This window comes from Notothenia coriiceps, unplaced genomic scaffold (genome assembly GCF_000735185.1).
Source record: "Notothenia coriiceps isolate Sejong01 unplaced genomic scaffold, NC01 NC01_scaffold00000339, whole genome shotgun sequence".
Classification (NCBI taxonomy): Eukaryota; Metazoa; Chordata; class Actinopteri; order Perciformes; family Nototheniidae; genus Notothenia; species Notothenia coriiceps.
This window is the reverse complement of record NW_011333040.1, coordinates 14432561-14459635: the sequence shown is the minus strand read 5'-3', so window position 1 is coordinate 14459635 and position 27075 is coordinate 14432561. Positions and strand designations below refer to the sequence as shown.

Below are 27075 nucleotides of genomic sequence, written 5' to 3'. Positions count from 1 at the left end.
TCGTTGGGGGAACCAAAACAATACTTTCTACATAGAATAAATAAAGTGTAAAAAAGCTCCTAGAATAGTCCCCAGAAAATTTACGACGCAAGTGTGGCCTGCGCGAAGCGAAGATTTAGCGAGCTCAAGTGGCGAACGACGGTCCCGACACCACAAATGGAGCGGTAAGTAAAAGGTTTTGTGCGCGCGACCGAGCACCCTCGATGTTGATGTTGTTTTACCCTTTGTGTAAAAATGGCCACTAATTTAACATTATGGTGCAAAGCAATTGTAAACTGAACGGCTCATTGTTGTATTGACTATGGCAAAATCATTTGGTTACTTAAATTACGGAACTGTTTCAGACGTCTGTTCTGCCCGTCCGCTTTTTGGAAAAATTTTACGAAACACAAAAGGGACTTACCTACTAACCCAAGCTGGTCCGATTCGCATTGCAACAAATACAGAGAAGGTGTGAGTATTGTTGCGGAGTCTGTATTAATTTTTATTTGGTCGCTGACATAAGCGGTACTGTGTCTGTCCAGACACCATACATGAACAAAATTGAAAACAGGTCAAAGACTTTTATATATACTCCTCGACACTAGAGACAAACGATTGACGATTGTCGATTGACGACTACAAAAGACCGAACTCGCAAGTCACTTGTCCGACTCTAGTGAGTGGTGACACACACACACACACAACACTACACACTACACATCAACCACACACACACACACACACACACACACACACAACAACACACAACACACACACACACACCCCACACACAACGCCAACACCACTACTCCCGGTACTAGCATCGACGAGTACGATCGATACAGAGTCGATTTCCACCTTGCTCTAAACCACGCCCTCAAGTTGAGACTTGGATAGACCCAAGCACAGCCGCACCAAAGTGCGTGGTTTAGAGTAAAGTGAATGATACATGTATGTTTTACACACGAAATTTCCACTTACCACGGTTACTAACAGTACAAAATTTTTAATATTAATCATAAGTTATTAAAAAAAATTGCGGTAAATCATTGTTAATAATTATTGTGAGGAATAATTAACATTAACATGTGATCAGACAGTCCTTCACATACATTAAATTAATATGTATTCTGATTATTATTATTAATAATAATATTATCATTAAAGGTGAACCGTGCAATTATGTTATTCAGGAAGTTTGTATCAAACAAGTAGCCCTTTGTATTACTCAGTACCCTTGAAGTAGCCCTCGGTGACAAAAAGGTTGTTGACCCCTGCTCTAGCTGAAAGTACGTGGAAGGAGTATCATTTTGCACACGGTGAAGTGAAAAGAGGATTTTAAGAGTGTTGGAGTGCTAGCCAATAGAAGCGCGAATCTTACAGTATGATGTCACTATGTTACGAAAGTAAACAAAGGAGTCCAATCGAGGCGTTTCAGGTGTTTGTGTGTGTGGAGAGAAACTCCCTTTGGAGGGAACACAGGGATTTTATCCTTTGAAGACCAGTTACATGTGTGGCGGTGTGGTGCGGCTAGGTGTTAGAAGTCGGTTGCTGACAACGCCACATTATAAAAACTAGGTCTAATACTGATAAGGACAATCAGGTTCGTTTTACACACGGGCAGAGACAGTTTTATTTATAACATACAAAACATCTAAAAACACCACACACAATACATTTGAATAAAATACCTACTTTGGGGAAACGGACAGGGCTGGACTTACCACGGCGGCAGTTAATAAAAAGGGGAGTTAGGGGTCCAAAATAAATCACCCGTGACGCTGCACACCACTCAAAATGGACACGTGAAGAAAACCACTGCCACCACCAGGGAGTCCGCCGCCTCAGGCCCACAGCACCTGTCCGGCACAGGATACAATGCTATAGTTCTGACAGAAGGTTAAACAAAGGAAAACAACAAAATACACCAAATCTGAATGAATGTAAACACAAATGGATAAACAAATTAAAGTAAATGTAACGGATAATCAAATTAAATAATAAGTGTCCTTATAGTCGGATTAGGGCAATTCCCTGACACCAAGAACGGCTCCAGCAACAGGTCAGATGCAAAGAAACAAATATAACACATTACAGGAAAGTTAAAACCCCCAAAAGCATAATAGGGCCTCTTTAATTCAACTAGTCTTACTTTTTTCTTAAGATTTTCACTCATTACAAATCAAGGTTGATGGTAGGCATGAGTTTCTGCTGGGGGTTTATTGTTCTTCTGAATACAATAATTGTTCAGGGAATGGTGTAATAGTTGGCATGCCAACATGTTGTGATTTCTTCATGAGCAATTTGCCTCCCACTGAAGGTCAGAGTTGACTGGGCATTGTTTAAAATGGCACTCTGCTTGTTTTTTCCCCAAATGTCAGGGCCAAAGCCATTAGCCAACCAGAGCAGACCAGCTCTTTGAGTCATGGACATTCCTCCGTCATGATTGCCAAAACCCACCACCCCGGCCGTGTGATGTCACCCCCTGTGATGTCATAACAGGAAGTTCTTCTGTAAGTCAAAACACATGACATGTTTAGCAGAGCTGGAACAAACACAGATTTCCCCTGAACGTGAAGCTTTAGATAAAGCTGAGTGGAAAATCCCCCAAAAGAGCGAGGACACAACTGGAACCAATTCATCTTATTAAAGAGAGGAAGGCGGCGGCAGGGAGATGTGTCTGGGCACTGGAGGGTCTTGAATCAGGGCGAGAGACGTGCCTGTTCCACACACACCATCGATACCAGAAACATGAGCTTCGGATAAAGCTCCTTGGGAAAGACCTGGAAAGAGAGGAAGCAACTGGAACTAATCTTATCCTCATCTTCATCTTATCAAATAAACACAGAGAGATGAGCTTGGAAACAGGAGGAGTTTGGATTGGGTGTCCCTGTTGTTAGAGACATACTACAAATCTCAACTGGCATACCTCATATGATAGGATGAATCCAACTAACCAGGAGGTTGACATTTTGGTTACAATGTTGGCTCACTTCACTATTGAACTACTACACTTAAAGTGGACCTATCATGCTATATTTTAAACATATATTGTAAGGCCATACCTATATAAAACATGTCTGTGAAGTTTTCTTTTCAAAATACCAAACAGATCATGCGTTTTAGCCATGCCTCATGTTTTTGCAAGGGCTGATTTTGCTTGTGTGGCAGACTACAGCGCCACCTACAGGCCTGGCATATGTACTACAGCGTCTCCAGTGCTTTCCAGCGGTCTCTCATTCCCCTGATAGGTGGAGAGTTGCCCATATAGGCGGAGCACCCCTTTTCTGACGTCAGAAAAATTCAAATNCCCCCCCCCCAAAAAAAAGGAAATATTTATTTTTTTCGTCTTTACTCACACATCTGCAACCCACTCGAAACGGGTCCGCGGCCCACTTTTGGGTCGCGACCCACCAGTTGAGAACCACTGGTCTAAACAGTGTTCCACAAAGAGTTCATGATGATCATTTACATGCCCAACCAAATAAAGCTAAACTTGAAAAGGCACCACACAAAAAGACAATCAAAACATTCTGAGAATAGAGGTGAGTATTACTTCCAGTCAGTGATGTTTCCATACCTTTAATCCCTGCCACGGCAGACTGGTTCTGTTGAAGTACATCAGCACGTAGCCCAGCGATTCCATGTCATCACGGCGGCTGCATACAGAAATAACGTTAGACGCTGAGAACAAAAGCAGGGCATAGCTGCATACATTTACATTCATCTTTTCAGAAAAGTAGATTGAGAGTCAAATATTCAAATATGTGCACAGACCTCTGTTCAATGCCCAGATGTGCGTTGATGGAGGCGTAGCGGGCTGTGCCAGTCAGGTTCTTGTCTTCTCTGTAGGGGATGTGCTGCCGTGTTCGGTTGTCTCGGTACTTCTTCGCCAAGCCAAAGTCAATAAGGAACAACTGAGAGAGGGAGAGAACACATGCTGGTTATCCATCACAGACTTCACACTGACAAATGACAATGCTCATGTTCATCAAATATGGAGATGCACTATATTAAATAGGGTCCTTATATTCAAAACAGACAATTAGCTGAGTCCTGCTTTTAAAATATGAATGTTGAAAACTATGACCAACTGCATTGATTGAGGAGATCCGAGTTCCATGCAGAGGGGGAATACGTGTCATAACAAACACACCTGGCATAGCTTCAGTGTGGTGAGAAAGGCCTGACGCCATAGAGAAACTAGCCAACAGACACCTGTTTAACTCCTGTATATTATTTTATATAACTTTTTTGATTTAACTTCTTGATATTTCTTACAAAAAGTATTCATAATGAAGTTACCACAGATGTCGTTATGTTATGAGAGCATATTTTTCTTGTGTTAAATCACATGTTGTCAATCAAAATGAAACGTCTGTAATTCATAATGTAATGGCTCATACAATAAAGAACGGGACACATTCGAGTTATTATCGGTGACTATATACAAGTGGAACACTTCATGAGTATGCAGACCAAAAATAAACAACCAGTCCAACCTCACCATGCATGAATGTTTACTGCTAATATGAACATCCAGACAACAAGGCTATTAAGGGGTTTACAGGAAACACAAATGACCATGTGAAACAAGTAGCAAGATTATCTGTTTCAGCAATGCAAGAGTTCAACAGGGCAGAAACTGGCAGACTGTGGGCTCTTTGTGCCGTCCTGTGTAGGCCTATCCATCTTCATACATCCAACAAGATTTGAAAGTAGCCCTATAATCCATATCGCTCTTTGCCAGAGCTGTAACTTTTTAAACCTATGTGTTGCTGGTGTAATTAAAGTAAAAGAAACACACCTCACCAGGTCAAACTCATTCCATGACTAATGTCACACACCACCCTCCAGGTTTGAGTTTGTTCAGAATGCAGTTTTTGGTCGCTATAGACCCAAAAGATCTCCAAACACTTCAACCCGAATGTAGCCCATACGGAGGTCAGACATGAGGAAGGTTTTATTCATCTTACAAACAAGTCTTTTAATCATTTGAATAGTATTCGCCAATTGTTTTCAAATGTTTGCAGAGCAGATCTTGAACATTAAGGTATTCTCATACAATCCTGACACCGGGGCTTCTATAGACATTCAATCCAAGGACAGAATACATATTGATGTGATATCCTACACTGAGTCGGGAGGCAGTAAAACCAAAGATTTACAACCCAATCAGGTACAAGGGAAAACAACCATGAGTGACACGGAAGATGACAAATCTATTTTTGTCCAACTATATGCAATAGCAACTTACACAATGTCTCAAGACAAACCGGTCAAGGTCCCCCTCCTCCCCTGATCACCTCAAACACATCGACATACGATCAAATATATTACAATGATCACATTAATCATTATTGATGATGCTAGCAAAACCAGGCTGGCAGTGGAATAAACAAAGTAGGAGTTTTTCTGTGAAGGTTTTTCTTTAACGAGCAAAAGTGACAGTTTAAATCCGACTTTGCAGTAGTCGTGTATATTAGTGACTCGCATGGAACATTCACCTTCTTAAAAATAATTTATATTTTAAGGCCGATAAGCAAAATGTGGACATATTTTATATAAAAAGGACTATTTATTTTACTTTAAATATAACAATTGAAGTGATACATTTGACTTTGTGGTATAGGTGTCTTATAACATTGTTATTTGCGGAGCTTTTCTGTCCATCCTTTTGGAGTGGAAGCATCCTGCTTATGCATTGAACCTTCTGCTTGCCAATTAAACATCAGTTCTGGGAGAAACAGGGTTAAATCAAACAGTCTCCAATCTAATGATACAAGGATCAGGTTCAATCAAGCTCAATCCTGCCTCAAATCTGAGATTAGGTTTGAATGACTATATATAGCCAATCATTGCACTCGACTTGAAGATCCTTTTATTAACATCAGGAACAACACATTACAGAGACAACAGGAAGCCATTTGAGCAATGATTCAAGGGACTGGGACCATATATTATTACAAATAAAAACAGCAGCTACTCCCTAGGCCAAGCTAGGAAATGTTGTTTCCTTCTCCCACTGTAATGAAGTGAATACTGGGTGGGAGTACATACATTGGGTATTATGAGTGTAATATGGGTGCTGGTGGTCTGACTCACTCTAAACCTGTGTATTTAGGTATGATTGCAAAGCAAACAACTGCTGTAGTGAGGCAGCTGGTGTTGTGGTAAAGGTCACACCTGGTTTAATCCTGAGAAAGGTGGGTCCTGAGAAGAGCTAACAGCCAAGCTTCTTTTCCTCTTCCCCACTGACGAGTCTAAACACTAGGGCAGACAGTAGAGGGGCAGGGGTCAAAATCACAGCCTCTATCCACCTTCAGTCACAGTAAGCATGAGTACAACAGGCACTTCTGGTTGCACCCACATGGTTTTCTCCCATTGTTACAACTAACAGTGTCCTGTACAGCTAGGATAGGCTGGAACTACATAGGCAAACAAATCCAGTTTAAATCTTTGTGGTACAGATGTGATCAGTCAGGCCATCAGTCTAGAAGAAACCACATGACTGTGGATTTCTTCTGTCAGGACAACCGCAGTAAGATCAACCCTGTACAACAAGCCATTAGTGTCTCTGGAAACATGGAGATAACTTCAATATTATGTCTGACAGTGACTATAAATGCCAGTGCAGACAGGCAACACCATGGCTTAGAAAAAGACCTGGGGAGCGAGGGGGTTTGGGCAGAAGATTGTAAAGGGCCCATGGTAGTCCATCTTCCACCAATTCACCCTGGAGAGTGAAGTGGATATCATCTGAACCAAGGCGTTCACGGGACAACAGTAACATGGGGAGTTGTTGTCTCTTCAATCATATGCAGCTAAACAGATATTGGGGTTAGGTCTGTACTAGAGTTGAGTTAGTATTGGAAAAAAAGTGTATGGTGAGCCAGCTATTAATTGTGACATTAAATAGTACCTATATCGCATTAAGATTCATCTAAAGAACTTCTTCTGATCAACTTTTTTAGATCGAACATCTCCAACTCTTTCCTATCCGTCACTATGTTGGACGAAAGTTCCAGGCATATGGTTAGCTGTCATATTGGGACATTTTTCGCAGCAAAGCATTTAAGAAAACAAGTATTTTCACTCATATTCTGTGCTGGAGCACAATTTACTACCAACATTAATTTAGGTATCGTGAAACAACTGTATCCAAACAGCAGCAGTCCCCGCTCTACAAAGACAAGCTTGTACTCCACATTAGTACTTTTCTTTACCAAACAAAACAAACCGGAAACGTTTTGGTCCTAGCACTGGTCTGGGGCAGTTTGACACTGCAAGCACGTGACTCAAGTCATAGTCAGCCATAGAATAACCTGAACCAGATGTGTTCATGATACAATCAAAGTATACGAGTAAATGTTATCGTACAAAAAGTGTTCACTCAACATATAACATTAAACTATTAAACACTTGAGATTAAAAACATGACATGGTAATGAACAGCATCACTTGGTCCTAAGCACATCATTATCAGCACATGTTGACATTAATTATTTTATGACTAGATTATCAGCTAAAGCTACAGACTTGTTTCGTGAAGATTCTTAGATCTAAAAAATCTCTTTTCAAAGACTCGAAAAAACGAGTACATTACAATGCACAAGCGGGAAATCATGCTCCTGTATCATTTGTAGAATAATCAATAGTCTAACCGGTTGATGGTGGATGAGATACAGTGCCAACAGTACTGTGTGGGTACGGAGGGTTAAAATTCCACACTGCCTTTGAAACAGTAAACAGAAAAAACAAACTGCGCAAGCTAGGGAAGATTGCCAGCACAATTCCTGTGTGTGTTTTTGTTCAGGTACTTCATACAGATCTGTCTCCCGCCCACCTGCAAGAAGAGAGAACATTCCTGCCGGAATTCTGAAATGTTAACGGCCACATTCGACACAAAAAAAGAAGCATCAGATTTTTATTGCTAATCAAACCAAACCATTAGCTGACTGTACTGCTCCCTCAAAAAAAAGACACCTTGTTTAATTTCTACAATATACATAGACACGAGCTAATGCTCCCAAAACATCATGGCCTACAAATGCTTAAATTGTCTATATAATATTAGATGCTTATTGGGTTTTTTGGTCTGGAGTCCCGATTTCCCAATGTTCACTACTGTAGAAAACTGGGTTCCATCAAGTTTCTTCTGATTTCAGGCATCAAACTGGTACAGAAGTATTAGATCTTGTTACATCCTTTGAACAGAAACACAAAGCTGTCAAAGAAAAACGACCAGCAACAACATCCTGATCGAATGCTTGTCATGGCCTCAGGTCTAATGTGAACCGTCCCTTGAACACACAGTAAGCTCCGATTTGCTTTAAGATTAACTTCTCTCTACTGTACAACAAAATAAAATAAGAGGGAATGTACTTTTTTCTACCCAACTGTAATGTTAACCATCTGTCAAATGTGAACAGAATAATCATAATTATTCAGTTAATGTATATTTTAAGTTTTTCACTTTGGTCTAAACCCTCCCTCACAAGAAATGAACATTTGTAGCAAGGTAAAGCAGGACAAATCAGAGGAGGTGTGCAGCAGAGTTCACATCATGTGAAAGTTGCTACAACATACATGCCATTTTTTAACTCTACCAGACGTTAGGGCTGCTCAATTAATCATATTTTAAATCGCAATTACGATTATGGCTTGCAACAATTACGAAAACAACGTAATCGAAATAAAACGATTATTTTTTTATTATTTCTTTTTTTATTATTGGTTTTTCTGTTGAGTTATTCTTAAATTTCAGGGTAATCAACTGTTAAAAACCTACTGTTCAAAAAAAAATCCTCCAATAAATTGATGTTTTCAAAGTAAATGGATAATCGTTTTTAATAATCGTGATATCAATTATTAACCCAAATAATCGAGATTATGATTTTTGCCATAATCGAGCAGCCCTACCAGACGTTGTCTGTCTGCAAGGGCTCCATATAATTCGAACAGGATCATATAATTTCAGGCAACTATGAATACATACCTCACACCAGAAGAACAAATGACATCACAAAATGACAGAAAGAAAATTAAATGCAACTTTTATGTATTTTATTTAAGTTTTATAATTTCGCTGTCTGAATGACTTTAAAGTTACGTCAGACTGCCCTCAGTCAGTATGCTAGTCCTTCAAAATGAAGGTATGTCAATATTAAAAACAGTAACGCAACACCTTCCAGTCACCGAGCAACACAAACACCGGAAACTGCCATCAGTGCATCTCACCTTATTGTCGATGGCGGTAAATAGGGCTTACCACCATGCCGATGAATCGGTTCATCCCTAGTTATAAACATCTTACAATAATAGGGATTTATGGAGGCATTTAGTGTGGAACGGCTTAAAGATTCATTCTACCCAAATAACATCTATTTTCGTAGTTGGAGCACTATCAATCAAATACTAACAAAACATTTTTTCACATGAACAAATGGGTGCAACTAAATTATCCTTTACACTAGGAGACTGTTGTCAATCCTCTGACGCCTGCTTTTGGATAAAGAAATTAAAATAAACTGTCCGCCATGACCATCCATGAATATTTGAGTTAATACATTTGCCATGCAAAAAGGGCAAACCTTCATTTAGCTTTACACATCTACAATTGACAGCTGAATGTTAAAATAGAACTATGTCCCTTTAATGACATTGTTTCGGTAGTTGTTAGCTTGAAAACATAAGAGTTCCATCTAATAATTCAAATAATAATAATTTCTATAGCGCTTTTCCTGGTGCTCAAAGCGCTTTACAAGCAAGTAAAGAAGAAACTAAATAACAAAAAAAGTTAAAAGTGCTAAGCTAGGTGGAATAAGGGCGAGGGGTTAGTGGATTAGGAGTTGAAGGCAAGAGTGAAAAGGTGAGTTTTGAGGGATTGTTGGAATGATGGGAAGGTGTAGGCAGATCTGACGTGGCTGGGGAGGGAGTTCCAGAGTGAGGGGGAGGCTGCAGCGAAGGCCTCTGCAATCGAAAAACGAATTCTACTTGGTTCCAATCGATCAAAGTTCTACCGGCAAAGCGCCAATCATGCACCTTTACAAGTCAAATGAGCTCCGTTTCACCTCTGTGCTGGGGTTAGTGTTGGTTTGAAGTTGGTGTATCTTGCCAACCTCTCAAGAACCCATTTACTTTCCATCAACTAAAGCCCAATAGTTGCAACGTCATTACTTCACCGCTAAGCTCTTTTTACCACCATCAAGGAGCATCTGCGTTACATGACGAAACATTAGTGACAGACCACTCCAGGGATTGGTAATGCTGTTAAATCCTAGTCGCAAACCATTAGCCACTTATTTGATCTTGTCGCTATAACTACAACTACATTCGGCTCTTGTCATACTCCCCATGAACGGTTGCTTACATAAATCCTACCCCATCTTCTGACGTAAGCCTCTAGGCTCTCTTGCCCGAGTTAAATCATTTTTTTAAGGCCAGAATTCAGCGTCACTGCAGTGGAAACACGTAAAACAGGTTTGCAAACAGGCTCTAGCTCTGAACCATCCCTGAAACTGCCTGGAAGAAAAGGGTTTCAGCATTCAGAGTGTAAGGAAGATTCAAAATGAGGTTGAACTGCTACAGAGCTGTGGTTAAACGCGCTGAAAAGTTGATATTTTACCTTTCAATACCCCAACTCATTTTATTCATACATTTATTCAGACATTGTAAATAACCTCCTGACAGATGCAAGTTGAGTTGTTTGAAAAGAGAAAAATATGTTTTAGTTTAGTTTCTATTAAAGACAAGTAGGTTGTAGTGGTTCAAAGATCATAAAACATTGTTCTACTAACTAGTTGCTTAACATTTGTAAAACCCTAAGCAAACTATCTACAACTGTTGATTGCGTCTGTAGAGCTCCTAACTTTACAAACATTAACCGATGATAGAGAATACATTCAAATGTAAGACTGATAGCAATAAGACATTTGTGAGAACAAAAAGTGTGAAATATGGAAGCAGAAAGAGACAAGAAGTCCAATAGTTAGAATAGCAGCAAGATGGACAGCAGCAAACAAAGAAGGAACAAAGCCTAAAATAAAAGACAAAAAGCATCAGAAGAAATATCAATGTAATTGTTTGAATTGCATTGTTAGTTCAACTTAAGCCTGGCTTGAACACTTTGATTCCACTTGTGCCTAAAATAAAACATGTTACTAAATGGTTTTCCATAACCCAGTATTACTCTACTAAACAAACACTAGTTATCATTTGTGCCTTTAAGGTACAAAAACTAGAAGTTTAATAATGATATTAACAAAATAGGTTAACAAAGATTTGGTTGATAATACATTGACAAAAATAAATAAACAGCTGTGTGTAGCTTAAAGGTTTTACCTCAAGTTGATATGTTTGTTAAAGCTAGCCTGAAATGTTTTATATAAACAAAGACATAAGCTAAAGTCATCTTTGAAAGTTTCAAACAATACCATTCATTTTTATGCACAAACCAACTTTTCAAAACTATTATTATTAATCATTTTTGTTATTCAAAATATCATGTGGTGCGACTGTCGAACCTTGACTGCTGTGCGGAAATCTGATTTAAATTACCTTATATCTGAGACCAAATTAATGAGCTGCCTTAAGTGTTGTAGTGCCGTACAAAACAAAAACATTTGTTTTAATATTTCAATCATAATAATCAAATATCCTTTGACCAATGATTTTGTTTTGTTTTTAAATATCATGTCAAGAAAATCACAATTTTGGGACTTTTTCTGGAATGATTGCAGAAGACTGCAGAAAGAGAAGTGTAAAATGAAAATGCCTGTGTTACATCTGAGGAAACAGCTTCCACAGAGGAAAGCCCAGACAGAGTTTTAAAAGATGAAGACACTCAGCCTAAGAGAAAACTTTAAGACAAAGGCAGGCAAGAAACTTTCAGCCGAGAGAGAGCCAACTCAGGGCTCGACATTATAAATGGCCCCCTGGCCTGGAAGCACTATTTAGACACCCCAGGCCAGCATAACGTACTTTCGACTTGCCCGCTCGGGCCACAAAAAATATTGCTTTAAAAAAAAAGAAATGGTCCTGTGGTATTGTTATTTTGGCTAGCAATTTTGTTAAATTGTTTCGTTTATTAACGCTACAACATAGAGCTTCGTGAGGCGGTTGTTATTGTTGGGTGAAAAGCAAACAGCTGTTTTGCTGCAGATCGCAGCAAAAAAGCTGTTTGTGAACGAGCAGGCTCCCGCTCACGAGAGCCTGCTTGTTCACTACAGACTTTTGCGCCACCTAACCATTCGCCAAAATGTTTTTAATACCAGCGGTAACCGGCCAAGCACCGGGCAAAAAACAATCTTCAACTAAAAGAAAGTCACCGGAGGAGTTAAAAGGAGAGTGACAGGGAGTATGAGAAGAGAAAGTTTCAGCCACACTGGCTTGATCGATGGAGTTGGCTTCAATAGAGTGGTGAAGTTACGTGTCCTAAAACCCTTTTATAATTTTCTATCGATCAGATTTATGATTAAAATTATAAAAGTAGGATAGAAATTCGGATATTATCCGGCTGAACAAAACGTGCATTTATCACACAGGTTTGTTTTCCACAGACCTTATTTCCAGCTATTTTCCAAAATCCTGTGGAGAAATCCCATTGCTGGGAACCAGCAGCTTACTTCCTGGTTTTAGGACGCGTCACCGGACTGCACCTCTCTATATGATGCCAATATAAACAAGGTCTTCTGTCGGCTCTGTACATCAATGCCGACAAGTGAAGAGTAGAAAATATAAAAGGTATTGGTGAAATGTCCCAACAGTTTAGAATAATGAAGGTTCTAATCTATTACATAGCCATTACATGTCTAACTCCTGATAATGACAGGAAGGCAGAAAGCGCATTATACAAATAATAATACTCATAATAATAGCATACATTTTTTAATAATGACCACAATATCATTATTTTAATAAGCCAAATATGAACAAATGAGGAAGAACTGATGATTCAAATGTTGTAGTACAAGTAGTAATGTAGTTTGTGCATAAATTACTAATGCAACAAATGTGTTCATTTTCTTCATTATTAGTCGATTTTTTGGGACGAATGCTCCGGGCCAATGGTTACAACGGTGGGGCTACTGATAATACAATTCCACCGGCCCAAATGTTACCCTTAATGTCTACCAGTGCAACTTATAAATTGTTTTGTACTGGAGATCAAAATGGTCGCCTTTCAGCAACAAAAAAAAAAAAGAGTTCTAACAAAGTCGCTCACTAATCTCCATGCACAGTTCACAACAGAGGTGGATCAATTTATCTCCACGTCTATACAGACAGCTCGATTGTTTTAAATGTATGTGGTGGGATTCTTCTGATTTTTATTTTTTTAATGTTACTGACATGTTTTACATTTGAAAAGTTGAAAGAATGTCTTTGATTGTTTATTTTTCTCCTAAATTATTGCATTTAATTAGAAAAATATATCACATTTTCTGCATTAAATATTAATCACTGATGTTTTAAGCCTAAGCGAAGTGTGTTTTTTGAGGGTGATTTAAAGTAAAAATACATACTACATTTAAGGAGGCAACGGCAATAATTAAACAAAAACATGAGATCACTTTAGAAAATCTCTAATGGCACATTTCCACTGCAGCGCGTAGCAGGGTTTAAGCGTTCCGTGCCTAACCCGGCCCGTTTTGTCGCGTTTCCACGAGGGGTAGTTCCGGCTCAGGGCTACTTTTTCACCTTTTTTCTGGGCCTCCAAAACCGAGGTTCTTACCGGGCCAACAACCGGGCTGAGTAAGCTAAACTAGTGAGAGAATTGCTGGCAAGGGGGCTACAACTCAGTGTGCGAAAAAGTACACGTCCCACCGTCCGGGACGTGTTATTTACAATATCGGACAAGTAGATCTTTCAATTGACTTGTCCGGCGGACAAGTGACCAAATGTTTTAGTGACAAGTATACACAATTAAAGAATGCAATAATGTTATGGTAATCATATGTTTATTACGGAGACGTACAACTCAATCAAGATTCACCACGTCACACTCTTACCCTGTAACGGTCAGAGGAGACTGACAATGTGCGTTGGACGGACACTCCTGTCCTCCAGGTTGGTGTCAGTACACACAGGTTGTGTCACAGGACGTTGTGTGGTACACGGTGAAGGACACTCTGTCTCAGGTTGGTGGTACACGTTGCCCGTATCCGGCATTATTCTATCGACATTATCTCGATTCCATCACAATACCCGGATATCCGGATCGCGAAACAGATGTCTCGAGTTTCTGCGAACACTGGGCCGCAATGCTGTACAGCGACGGCCCATGTACGACGTCGACGTGTCCGCACGACGTCGACCCCACAACACTCTCCATTTCATTCTATCATAAGCAAGCTAGAAGCCTATCTCACCATGCAAGAGCCACCTATTGGGACGACACGTATTCTCGTTATGGACTTGAGGACACGCACCCGACGCTCACGACCACCAGCCCTACACCTCCTGTCGCCTCCCTGTCGCCTGTCCCTCCCCCGCACGACAGTGCACGTCATCTCTCTCTACCAGCCCAGTCTATAATTCGGTGTGCCTCGATTGCGAATGCTTATTAGCAACTCATCCGCACCACATCTCTTGTCCTGTATTCTTCAAACTGTTTCTACCGACAATTGCGTCCCTCCCCAGGCGACACACACTCTTCTCTCTCCTCTCGACCTCGCACTCGCCAGTCAACAGCCTGCGTCATCCTCCCCCTCGACCGCCAGCGCCGAGCCGCGCGCAGGCAAGCGCGAGTGCTGTGACGCAATCACGCCTAGGCCTCGCCGTAACAATACCAACACACGACATGACACCCTTGGCTCAAAACGACGGTTCGGGCGCCGCACACGATGCCGAAGCCGCGGCGGCCGGGCGGTTCACATGCTCTCCCCGCGCCTCTACGAAAGAGGAGAGGCACAATCAGCTCTGTTGTCGTCTTGGCTTTGATTGTAAATATTTGCTTGTTACGCCTGTGCATGTTAAAAACTTACTCAAGACGGAAAACATTTGCTTATAATAGTTATTAACTAGTTATTTAGTCNACAGATCGAGACACCAAGTGTCAGAAAGCACAACCCTCTCTCTTTTCCTCCGTACCCAAATCTCTAAAAACGGGGCTGCAACTGAGCCGATTATTATTTGAATTTTTCTGACGTCAGAAAACAAATAATAATCGGCTCAGTTGCAGCCCCGTTTTTAGAGATTTGGGTACGGAGGAAAAGAGAGAGGGTTGTGCTTTCTGACACTTGGTGTCTCGATCTGTCTGTGTTGTGTTTTGTCTTGTCTTTTTCTGTCTTTGGTTTCATGTGTTATTTTGTAAAGTCTTCACCTCCTGTCTTGCCTTCTTCCTCTTCTTCTTCTTCTTTCGTGTTTATTGGCGGTTAGCAAACCAACTTGTAGGTGCATTATCGCCACCAACTGGACTGGAGTGTGGACAAGAGACTAAGCAGAAAACAATAAACAAAAGAAACAAAACAAAACAAAGAACCAAAACTCTAGATTATTTTAAATGTATCAATTTCTCTTAGAAATGTAATAATCTCACAATATATATTGCCTGATGTTTTCCCTAACAGTCCTGATAGCAACGAGTCATGGAATTTTGCTTTCTTCTCCTATCTTGCCTGTCGCTTTCTGTCTGTTTTCCCTCCTACCTGATTACCCGATTGTGTTCACCTGGTGCCCCTGTGTTTTCTCCTCCCTCCTCACCTGTGTCTTGTTTGTGTGATTAGTCTTGTGTGTATTTAAGTTCTGGTTTTTCTGTCTGTCATTGTTGGTTCATTGTTTGTCGTTGACTGTGTTCACGAGGTAGTGTTCTGTTTGTTCCTTAGAAACCTTGAAATAAAGGTATTTTTTCTGTTTATTCTGCATTTGGGTCCTGCCTGCTTCACTCACCTTAACACTTGGTGAGTTCCCTGACACACCGGGGACATATATTCATGTATAAAAGACGTACAAAAGTGCATTTTGCATGATAGGTCCCCTTTAAATCTACCTTCAAAGACATTATGATATTATGCATTACATAACGTTATGATATTAATTCTGATTAACAATCAAATGCTTAGCTTTGTATGTAATGTATAAAATTTCAACTGGCCTCAGCGGTCCTTTGTATTTACTCTTCACTAAGATGTATAAGTATGGTCAACGTTACATCAAGCTAACAGCATTATTGCAGGCTTGTAGAGATGCTATCACCGCTATAGATAGTTATTATGTCTTCCATGTTGCAAGCCACAGTGTTTTGTTTTTTTTAATGCTAGCTACAGATGGCAAAATGATTACACATGTGGCAATACACATGTGGCTTGATTAAGAATAAGATTGCACAAATGTAATAATCAAGTGCTATTTTTTTTTTTTTACATTTAACATAAAATATTAAGGTGAGACCTGAACGGAAATGCTGAAAGGCAAATACAAGAATTCCACGCAGAAATAAATAAACATTTCCATGTTCATCCTAACATTATAGTTTGTTTCAGTTTATCAAATGAAAATGATTTGATGTTCCTGATCATTTTCAATATATTCATAATTTAAAGGTGAATACAATGTGACAACATGCAACATAATGTTAAGCAAAGAAAAACAATGATTAATCATTTTTATATGAGCTGATCAGAGTTCAGTGGTAAAAATCTAATTTAAATCACATCACATGACGTGCACTATTCAGGAGGACGTGCAAATGTAACCACACTCACTTAAAGATATACTGTAGATGTTGCTAGTTTGATGTCTGATGCTCCAGACAGCTGCATTGCAGAATTTGGAGAAAAGGGAGAACGAAGGGTTGATGGGTAGAGAGAGACAGACACCCAAAGAGAGAGAGGGCGGCATGTCTGCTCCTGTTGGTCTGGAGAGAGCTTTGGGATTGACTCCTTTGAACTCACGATGAGCCAAATTCCATCCTCACATCTATGGGAGGAAGTACCTTACACACACACACACACACACACACACACACACCATCATGCTCCTTCGTAGCCTTTTCTGCTGCCGGAGGCCCATTATCAGCTGTCACCTGGTGTCTCAGTCTAGCGTTTTATCTAACATATGCACACACATACTCATGTAGACACAACATATACAGCATACATACTGTAAACACACACACACACACACACACACACACACACACACACACACACACACACACACACACACACATTATGCATGTAAGGGCAGGAGCAGAGGCGTAATTAACATTTAGAGAACCACATAGAAGTATTGGCTGCAATCCAACAATTTCTATACTCGCTTCCTCGACTTGGCTTTCTCTGCGCTATATGAATATACAGTACGCATTATCATATGGCTGGACACATTCCACTCACTTCAAAGACCTCTGGTGAGCTGAGTGTGCATGATTACAGGGAGGGCTTGCTTTAAAGAGCCTCAGAGAGAGACAAATCTGAGAGGGAGAGATGGAGAGAAAGAAGGAGGGAGAGAGAAAGCAGCTGGGTTGGTGGTAAACATCTGGAGGTTTTGGAGAGCTGGCCCTGACATTCTTGGGAAATATCTGCTCCCTCCAGTCTTTTCTCGTCCAATCTCCTCCATCGATCTGATCTAATGTGACGGTCTGTCTGTAAAGGTTCAATACGTCACTCAGCGTGGCTTTGTTTACGCGTTTATTTCAATCAATACGTTTTGGTTTATACTCACACACTGCCGGTACACAACTCCCAAATGTTTCCACATAACAAAATCGTGGGAACGCTTCGCTGATATTGAGTTACGGCCCTCGTTGCACAACAATTCACTTCTCACTTGTTTCAAAGTTTCTAAGCCCTACCCTAACTCATCTGCTTCTCTTTATCCTTGGGAATAATATGGATTTAGTAGAGGAGATCAATAAGGGATAACATGGACTTACCTCATTAGTGTATTGGATACAATAATATAAATATTATTTGAATGTTTAATCCAACGGGCATCCTTCTGGGACCCCACAATTGTCCTCTGTTGGGTACATGACACTGAGTCTTTTATTTCAAACACCATACATGCTATTTATTTGAGTCTTATGTTCAATGTAAAGCACATATTGGGCTTTTTAGTGATGTGATACACATGGGAGTGCGGAGAACAGAGCAAATATTCTGTGGTTTTAAGTAGCGGGAATTCAAGCAAACAAGTTTTATGGCAGTAAATATTTGAAGATATATGTTTTTATTCTTTATAGGATTGTTCTATTATATTCAGGAACTCATGTCATTTTGTCAATGCTTCTTCTCATTTTCAACCAGTTACCATCGCCTCGGTAAAACCACACTGAGTGAGGCAAGAAACGTTACATTTAATAAATATGTTTTTATATAGATCTACAGTGAATATTAATCAGCTGGTACAGATTTTGCTCAAATCACATCAATTTGTAAATTTTCATTTTCATCAGTGTGATCAGGTACCTAGATTTAGATTATTTGTAAATGTGTTAAACATTGTTTAAGATTATATAATTGGTTTGTTAAGGTAAATTGCCTTTTCATATTGTTGGATGAATTGATGGACACTGTATGTTGATTGATAACGTTTGCAATTCATTTGGATGGATTTGAAATATTTCTACAAAAATGTGATCCCAATATCCACATTTATGACATTTGGAATCAACCCATGGCTGGTTTATCAATCACTGTTTCTGCGGTTAGGGGGCTCCACCGTCTGTCTGTCTCTCTGTCTGCCTGTCTGCCTGCCTGTCTGTCTGCCTGTCTGTCTGTCTGTCTGTCTGTCTGTCTGTCTGTCTGTACACACTGTTTATAACCTGGGCTGGTGTGTGTGAGAAGGATTTTTCTGCCTGCCACATCAATTGCCCCCTGAGGATGATTAGTGTTTATTGAATAGAACTGAATTCCTTACAGGCACAATGTCCTGATCCAGGGCCCTTTTTTTCTGGCTTAAAAATTACGTTTTCTTAGTGCAGTTGCTGGAATGTGTGTGTGTGTGTGTGTGTGTGTGTGTGTGTGTGTGTGTGTGTGTGCCAACCAAAATAAATCTCGAACCAAGGGGCAATGAGTTTATTTGGCTGTGTCTGCTTGTTTTAAAATACAGAAGGAAAGAGGCTGATTGTCCTTGGAGAAAAACACGTACATAGCATAAGAAGACCCCTCTGTTGATTCAACAGCTTGTTCTTAATATAGCTTGTTGTTATCTTAATGTTAAATAATGAAGCAATTCTTATCAACTGAATAATTACTAACATTGATCAGTCTGGGAAACAAACTGGAGAAATTCAGTTTAATGAGGCTGCTATTGTGTGGTGCATGATCGTCTGCTGAACTGAATTTACCTTTCCATAGTCATCAGTCAAAATGGTGTACTCAATTTGTTTCTGACGTGAAACATATACTTGATGTTGAATATTCTAAATTATATAGCAGCTGTTCTGTAATTTCAATCCCACCCAGTTTTGAAATGCATGATAACTTATTTAGGGATGGTCCTTCCATCAAGAGGAATTATGTGGTTTTGTAATTCAAACCATGCATTTTGCACAAAAGCAATTGGCAGGTTCACGGCGTTAGTCCTGACATGAACTTGTAGACGTTAATGTCTTAATTCAGGCACCAACACGCTGAGATAAACCGTCTCCACAGTTACAGTGTAAACACTCTATGTATATATGTATGCGTGCTGTACTGCATTCAGTTAAATAAAGCAGAATAATTATCTTATAGCTTACCCTGCATAGTAGACATGAAGCCTTCTGTTCCTTTTTTTAACACAGCGAAATTCATTGTGACTTAAGTACAATTCATAGCTAAAGAAAAACAAGTTAAATGGGTTAAGAGACATATATATTATATTAATTTATTCCCATAGTAAACTGCACTAAACTGTAGTCACAATGGCTTTATAACATCCTTCCATGCCATTTTACTCTAGTATATTTATGTCTGGTACACACATCTTTTTGCCCTTTCCATGTGCAATACAATCAGCACAGATTTAACTGATTTTAACTTTTTGGTATTGATCAGGTCATGATGTCTCGTGTCAGTCAGACCTGTAAGCCTTGGACCTGTCAGCTGGGATGTCAGGTTTCAGTGCAGCCACCAGAGGGACTTTGACCTGTGGTTTAAGTTGTTTTGGAAGCACTTGGATAGAGATTTATTTTGTTGTCATTAAATTAAAGTGACCAGTTCGAGCAAGGTGACACGGGACGAGCAGTTCGTTGCAGGTTTATTGTACAAAGATATTCTGGGTCACGATGAAAGATAAACATAAACCAGACTAAACTGGAATCAGCTTGGTTTTATTTGCAGAAGAGTTCAGTCACCTTTTGGGGCTGAAATAGCAGAAATTCAACTTACATGTTCCGCCTTGAAGATAAAATAAATGGTGGGGTGTCAAAACTGATGTTTTATACCTTTACCTGATCAGTGGTGCACATTATTAATGTAAAAACAAAGATTCTTATGGCACGGTGAATAGAAAAAACCCACAAAAAACAGTGATTTACATTTGAATATTCATACATTGTTCATAAATACATAGCCTACCAGTCAAACTGCATCAGAAACACACAGAACAATTTCGAAATAACAAAAAATATCCTTGTTTTTATTGCTTGTAGAATACCCACTTAACTTGAAAAGACGGGCGTGTATATTTATTGTGCCACATAGGTAGTGAAGCAGCTCTGCTCTCTGTTGGGCTTTTTCTCAATGCGCAGTGTGTTACGGTAAAAGGAGGCGGGCTCTGACCTACATGTGCGTCGCGTTTTGATTGACATGGCGGAGTCTCACAGTACCCGTTGCGCCGCGCCAGCAGACAGGCAAGACCCGACCCTGGGAATAAAAAAACACGCAGCCCCGTCTGTTTGAAGATTATTTTATTGCAGCGAGGTGAGTTATCTTTACACTTCTTTAACGGCACGACACCACCCCGCAAAAAACGGTATTGGAGGTCGATGAAATCGTTGTTGAAAAAGTTTTAGAAGTGCGTGTGTGTGAGTGTGTGTGGAGTTTGGAGAGCTGAGCGCTGACGCCGGCAGTCTGGGCCACTTGGCCAGCGCAAAGGAAAAAGGAAAACTGATTTGCTGCGGGTGACGGGGGTGAATCGAAACTTTTGGGCACATTTCCCCGTTTATTTGGTAACAACAACTTAATAGCTTTTCTGTGGGAATGATCGTGTTAGTTCTTCACACTAGTCGAGTGAATGTGTGCGTTTGCAGTCTGCTCTTTGTGGTCCCGATTTCTCAGCTTTCACCAAAGAATGTGTTTTTGTCTCCGAGGACTTCAGATGGAGTAGTGCGCAACGCGAGAAAAGCTTCCCTCTTTTGCCTATTCCTGCAACAAAATGCACTTATTCATCTGGGGCTTGCATTGTGGAAATTGTCTGTTGTGTTGAGGCTGCTGAAAATCAGGAAATGAACACTTTTATAGCTGGAAAATAAGTTGGAATGGAAGATGCTGAGGCAGTAAAATTTGACAGAGAGGGGGTTGCGAAATCATTGAATTGACACTATAGGGGCTTATTAGGCATTGGATAACTGTTGGGGCATTTTAAAGGGGTCTATGTTTTAGTGACTTTCCATATAGTTTGTGTGCAAATGCAGAATGCAGGAAAAACGGCTTTGGAGAGGAAAAAAATCCCAACTCCAGCATATCCTAGCATTCCTTCCAGCCAGTCAGTCTCTCCCTCTCGCTCTCCCTCTCTCTCCCCCTCTCAGAAACGACTACGTGTCTGTCTGTTTGAGCAGGGAAGACAAATCTCTCTCTCAGCCTCCTCTCTAATGCAGACGTGGAAATCAAACATTGGTCTCCTGCTCGAAGCGATCGATTTCCTGCCTCCCCTGTACCTCCATGAGAGGACAGTGGCCTGCCTATTAGAAGTCCTTCTGCCCATCGGCGAAGAGGAGACGGGAGATGTGGCAGGCAGCAATAGGTCGGAAAATGCAAGATGCCAAAGATGACTCGAGAGCCACTTTTTTTGTGTGGTTATATGTCGTAATAACAGGAGTTAATTGTCATGCTGCCATATGAGCGGTAAAGGGGGGGGTTAGTAATTGGGGCTATAATTTGAGAATTACATATCCCCCCCTGCTAAGGGCTCTGGATCCAGTGGGCACCTTGGAGAATATTGGCTAGGGGGAAAAAAAATAACCACACACACACACACACACACACACACACACACACACACACACACACACACACACACACACAGTTGTGTTCCTTTTTCAGGGAAGAGAGAAAGAGGAGAGGGAGAAATCCGATCCTAAATAGATGACGTCAGATGACATTCCTTTGGTGAAAGGCTGATGTGGCCATGTCATTTTTTTTTCTGAGAAAAACTGATATCCGACTTTTATTTTAAGGTAAGGGGTGAAGGGGGGGGGGGGGGACAAAATGATTGGCTACCCGCTGAAAAGGTGTGTTTATGTTTAGGTGAGAGCAAAGGAATTCTCTCTGTGCTGCATGAATGAGCAATTTATTTTTGCTTCCACAAGTCAGATGCTTCAAAAAGTCTCGGGCTGTGGAAAATAAGCCAAGGTATGGACCTTAGGAAGTAGGGTAAAGATGGAGACAAGCCCTTCAGATGAAAGCATTTCTCAAGTGTACGTTTTTCAGACCCTAACCCAGATGTGGAAAGTTAAATAGGATTTCAGGTTTGGGAAGGCTCGGATTTACAGCCTCAGGACGTTTCTTTTTGCTACTTTGGTTTCAGTTAAACATTGTATATCACAGCCTGCGACTTGACTGTGTTACATGCAACATAAACAGTAAAGCCACTGTGGATTTTGCATTTGATCAAAGCAGAACATGCTTTGTTGGTCTGAGTACCTGTGTAGCCTTCAGTTCCAGGTGATCACAAAGGATAAGTGCAATCCATATTATCTTACATGAATGTTTTTGCGTGCTCTTAGTACACCAGCATATCCCTCTTAACGCAGGCTGAATGGGGTTTATATCACTGTTCTGAAAGTTAAGCCTCTTTTTGGCTGCAACTTTTATACACAATAAGAATGTAAACAAAGCTCACAGGCTGACATTTAAAAAGTGATGAACGCCCTGCTATGTTTTTCTTGTTTTCTAAGCAAACTAAATACAAATGTTGGATGAAAACTTGTATTTCAGCACTTTTGAATGTGCTTTGTTAAGCTTTTATATTCTTCTTTTACTGTAAGAGTTTAGTTGGCTGTGTGTAGAGCCAGGAATGTGGTGTTAGACGATGTACAATAGCATAATGTAAGCAGGGATTTGCTCTCAAACTGATGCAATTGCAAGCAAGTGAGTTTCCTCCCCCGGTTTTTAGTCTGCCACTTGTAAAATCCCCTTTTTCAGTGTTTTAAAAAAAAAAAGAAAAAAATCCAATACGCTGCAATTATATAACAGAAGAGAAAGAACTGTGTTTAGACTGGAGTCAGGTTGAAGGAGGGTAGCCATTGTTGTTTTGGCCTTCTCTGTCTTACACATGAATAGAGCAAGGGTTGAATAACACTTTATATGAGTTAACGACCTGTGCTCTGTCCTCATTACGGCTTTGTCAAACAGGTACAGTTGACTCAGCTGGGTCGCTCTGTGTGATGGTGCGTCACTACCTACACATGGTGCAAATGTAACTTTGCAGCTGCTTTGTTATAATCCCACTTAATCAGTTTGTCAGATTGTTTTATTCCACTCAAGTGCCTGTACAAGGAAAGGGGAATGGCTGCCAAGAATTCACAGTATATCATTAGAAAGTCAACGTATTGTGCTTTCTTTGACAGGCATACATAGACAACATTTTCTTGAGAAGAGGTACCCATCTTCTCCTCCAGCAGGTGAAAATATACTCTTTGATTGACACGTAGTCACTCAGGTTTGATGGACTGGTTATGTGTTGCCTCTAATATTCGGAGACAGGTTATTCTAAGCGTAATGAGGAAGTTGTTCCCATGTTTCATGAGGACTCGTGATGCCAGCCTCGGTCTCCGTCTGCCCTGGGTCATAATCTGGGTTCTCCGCTTTCTACCAGCTGCGCCTTGCAGATCTCTGTTCGCCCAATACATCCTACAGGTATGCCTGGTCGAAAAAGGTGTGTGTGTGTGTGTGTGTGTGTGTGTGTGTGTGTGTGTGTGTGTGTGTGTGTGTGTGTGTGTGTGTGTGTGTGTGTGTGTGTGTGTGTGTGTGTGTGTGTGTGTGTGTGTGTGTGTGTGTGTGTGTGTGTGTGCGCTACTCTACCTTTCTGATGCCTGAGTGCAGGTTATACCCACTTCTGACACACCTATATGCATAAAAGTATATTGTACAAGTTTGAAGTTTAATATTTATTTAATATTATTTGGCCTTTTTTTCTATCTGACATCATTCACTTTGGGTATAGGATCAAGTTACACACTCTTTTGTATGTTAGTAAGAGAGGCGAAACAGTACGTTGAACAACTTGGGATTAAAATAATGCACTGATAAACCAATTAGGCTGCACTTAATACATTAATCAGAAAAATACTTTTCAGTATAGAAAATGAGTGATCAGATACTAAAAACACTCGCATACCGTATGCCTTGGAAGCTCCATGGGCATTTGAAAAGTGAATGCTCTCAATATGCTCAGCCTGTGTCGATAAAAACACCTATTTACCTCTAAGTCTGCAAATAATCATCCATGAATTCCCTTTACATGTACTGACAATGACTGTTTCAATTGGTCCAGATGGCTCCCATAAACTGCCCATATCTGGGATGATAATTGGCGCACCTCTTCTTTGAAGAATGCTAAACTATATCTGAAGTTTTCATAAATTGCGCTATCAGTCATCTGTTTCTCTAAACGCAACAGGTAGAAAGACTGCTGCCTTCACTGTTACTGTAACAGAGGTGTGGTTTAGTCGAGTGAACGAGCAGCTTCCTGCTTCCTTTCCTGTGATAGGAGGTTTTACTTATTGGACGGTTGGTTGTGTGGAGGAGTTTTTTTCCTGTGAGGTCAAGGGATCGACGGCAGGAGGAGGTTCTTCTTCAGTTTCTCTTCCTCTTGTCCCTGAAGATGAACAGTGAAACACTCTGGTTGAACAGCAACCCAATGTTTCATTTATATAAAAAAACAAGTGCCCTCTTTAAGCTGACAGAAAACCCATACAATAGACAACCGATCAATTATTACCCTGGTTACTCCATTCATCATTTTTATCATTAAATGTCAGAAAATAGTTAAAAACATCCATTAAATTGTCCCAACGTGGCTTATTGAAGTTCCTTTTTTTTAATCCAATGAACAGTCCGAAAGATATTGACTTAACTATTATACGTGACAAGGAACCAGCAAATACATGGAAGAAACCGAAACCCCCTCAAAGTGTGAAAGCTTTAAGCTAAAAATGCATTTATCGGTTAATCAATCAACAAAATATTTGCCAATCATTTACTGTGCATTTACTAGTTTCCAGTTCATTATAGGTGTTATAGCATTAAAACAACATCTAATAAGAAAGTGTAAATACTTGTTCTCATACTGGGAATTGGATTGACTCTATGTTCGAAAATCGACAAAGAAATGGAAAAGCTTGCAGTTCAAAAAGGCCTTTTGTTTGTTTAGTCACTTTTACGACTGAACACATTTTCTTTTATTAGCAGTTACAATTTGAACTGCTGTGATTCACAAGGTTGTAATTGGGTCGAGCTTCACCTGCAGGCCAGGTAAACACATACCGAGCGGCAGCTGCATGTAGGTGAGAAGTCCTAAACAGAATATTGTTCCTGTCATATCACATGACAGCTGCTCGTTTAATGCTTTCACTTTCCGATTCCCAGCTTTGTGTGTGTTACCTAACTGTCTCCCTCTGATCCTCTGTTTCTTTTCTCCCGTATGGACGTTGGCTTTTTGTTGAAGTATCCCAGCATCTCATGTTTGCTTGGCACTGAGCTGTAATGTTTGCCCTCCTCCTCCTCTCTTTCTTTCTTTCTTTCTTTCTTTCTTTCTGCCTTCCGTTAGTCTTTCGTTCTCCAGAACCCTGTCTCCATTTTTTTTGTCTCCCTTGATAATTTCCTTCATTGTTGACAGTTGATTTAGAAGAAGATAAAAGAAGCCTTTCAACTTCTCTCACCCCCTTCTCCCTCCTCCCCTCTCCTTTCCCACTGCCCTCTCCTTTCCTTTCCTTTCCTTATTGTTATCTGACATTTAATATTGATTTTGTTGGTCTTAGATTGCTGGTTGAACAAAAAATTAAAAACCGAGGATACCAATTTAGGCTTGAAACTTGGGTGTGTTGTTATTTTACAAAAATGTTTGGTGTTTCATTGTCCAAGAGAGTTTAATGTTTAGATTTAAACACGGTCAAAATGCCAGCAGTATAACAGAGCGGTGGTGTTACACTACCCACTCAAGTAGATCTTTAATTTTCAAATACCAGTAATATTTGATACACATGTGATGCAACGAGTGTCTTGACCAGAAACTCTCTCTTCTCTGGTCGCCCATTTGAATAATTTCTCATCACACAAAAATCAGATGATATTATTTTATGGATTTTTTGTCAAAGCATTTAAGATATTCATTGCTATCGGGATTTTAAGAGCATTCCATGGAATATAACAAAAAGTGTATCTCGAGCCGGTTTCTCAAACTTACATAAGTTAAGTATAATTTTAAGTATCTAACTTTATTCAACTGAAAAACCAATAAAAAAAAAAAATCGTTTTATTTCCATGATGTTATTTTCATAATCGTTGCAAGCCTAAATCGTAATTGCGATTACAATACGATTTAATTGAGCAGCCCTACTTGGGATCGTTTAAAAGTTCTTTACAGCAGCTGTGTGTCTGCAGTAGAGACAACACAGAGAGAGGAAGAGACAGGAGGGACATTTGAGGATTAGACGAGAGGAGGAAATAAAATGATTATCAAAAAAAGGGAACATGTTCAGAAGCCAGACACGATGCAATCAAGTCTTGTCACTTGGTAAGGTTTCTTCAGAGGAGCTGGATGAGTTGTTGCGCTCGGCTGCACCGGCCCATGCTCAGTTCCTCGGGGGCATCATCCATAGAAATAGCTTGTTGAAAAGCTGCCCACTGGTGTGTGTGTGTGTGTGTTTGTATGGTCAGCTGGTCGAAGAGATCAAGCGTGCACACACACACACACACACACACACACACACACACACACACACAG

General features: G+C 40.2%; 2 protein-coding genes across 2 annotated transcripts in view; one reads left to right on the top strand and one right to left on the bottom strand.

Annotated features, from left to right (window-relative positions):
* The window catches only part of nipal3 (NIPA like domain containing 3), a 75583-nt gene extending 73102 nt beyond the window's left edge, over positions 1-2481 (top strand). Inside the window, exon 25 of the mRNA XM_010778028.1 lies at positions 2364-2481. Coding sequence (XP_010776330.1) covers positions 2364-2481 — 118 coding nt within the window. The remainder of the gene's footprint in view (positions 1-2363) is intronic.
* A 1063-nt stretch (positions 2482-3544) lies between these two features.
* Positions 3545-6367, bottom strand: LOC104951372 (casein kinase I isoform alpha-like). The gene is made up of 4 exons (XM_010778017.1): positions 6353-6367; positions 6169-6252; positions 3760-3899; positions 3545-3641 (listed from the first exon to the last, which is right to left on the bottom strand). The coding sequence occupies exons 1-4, from the start codon at positions 6365-6367 to the stop codon at positions 3545-3547; spliced, it is 336 nt and encodes a 111-aa protein (XP_010776319.1).
* Between the last annotated feature and the right edge of the window lie 20708 nt (positions 6368-27075).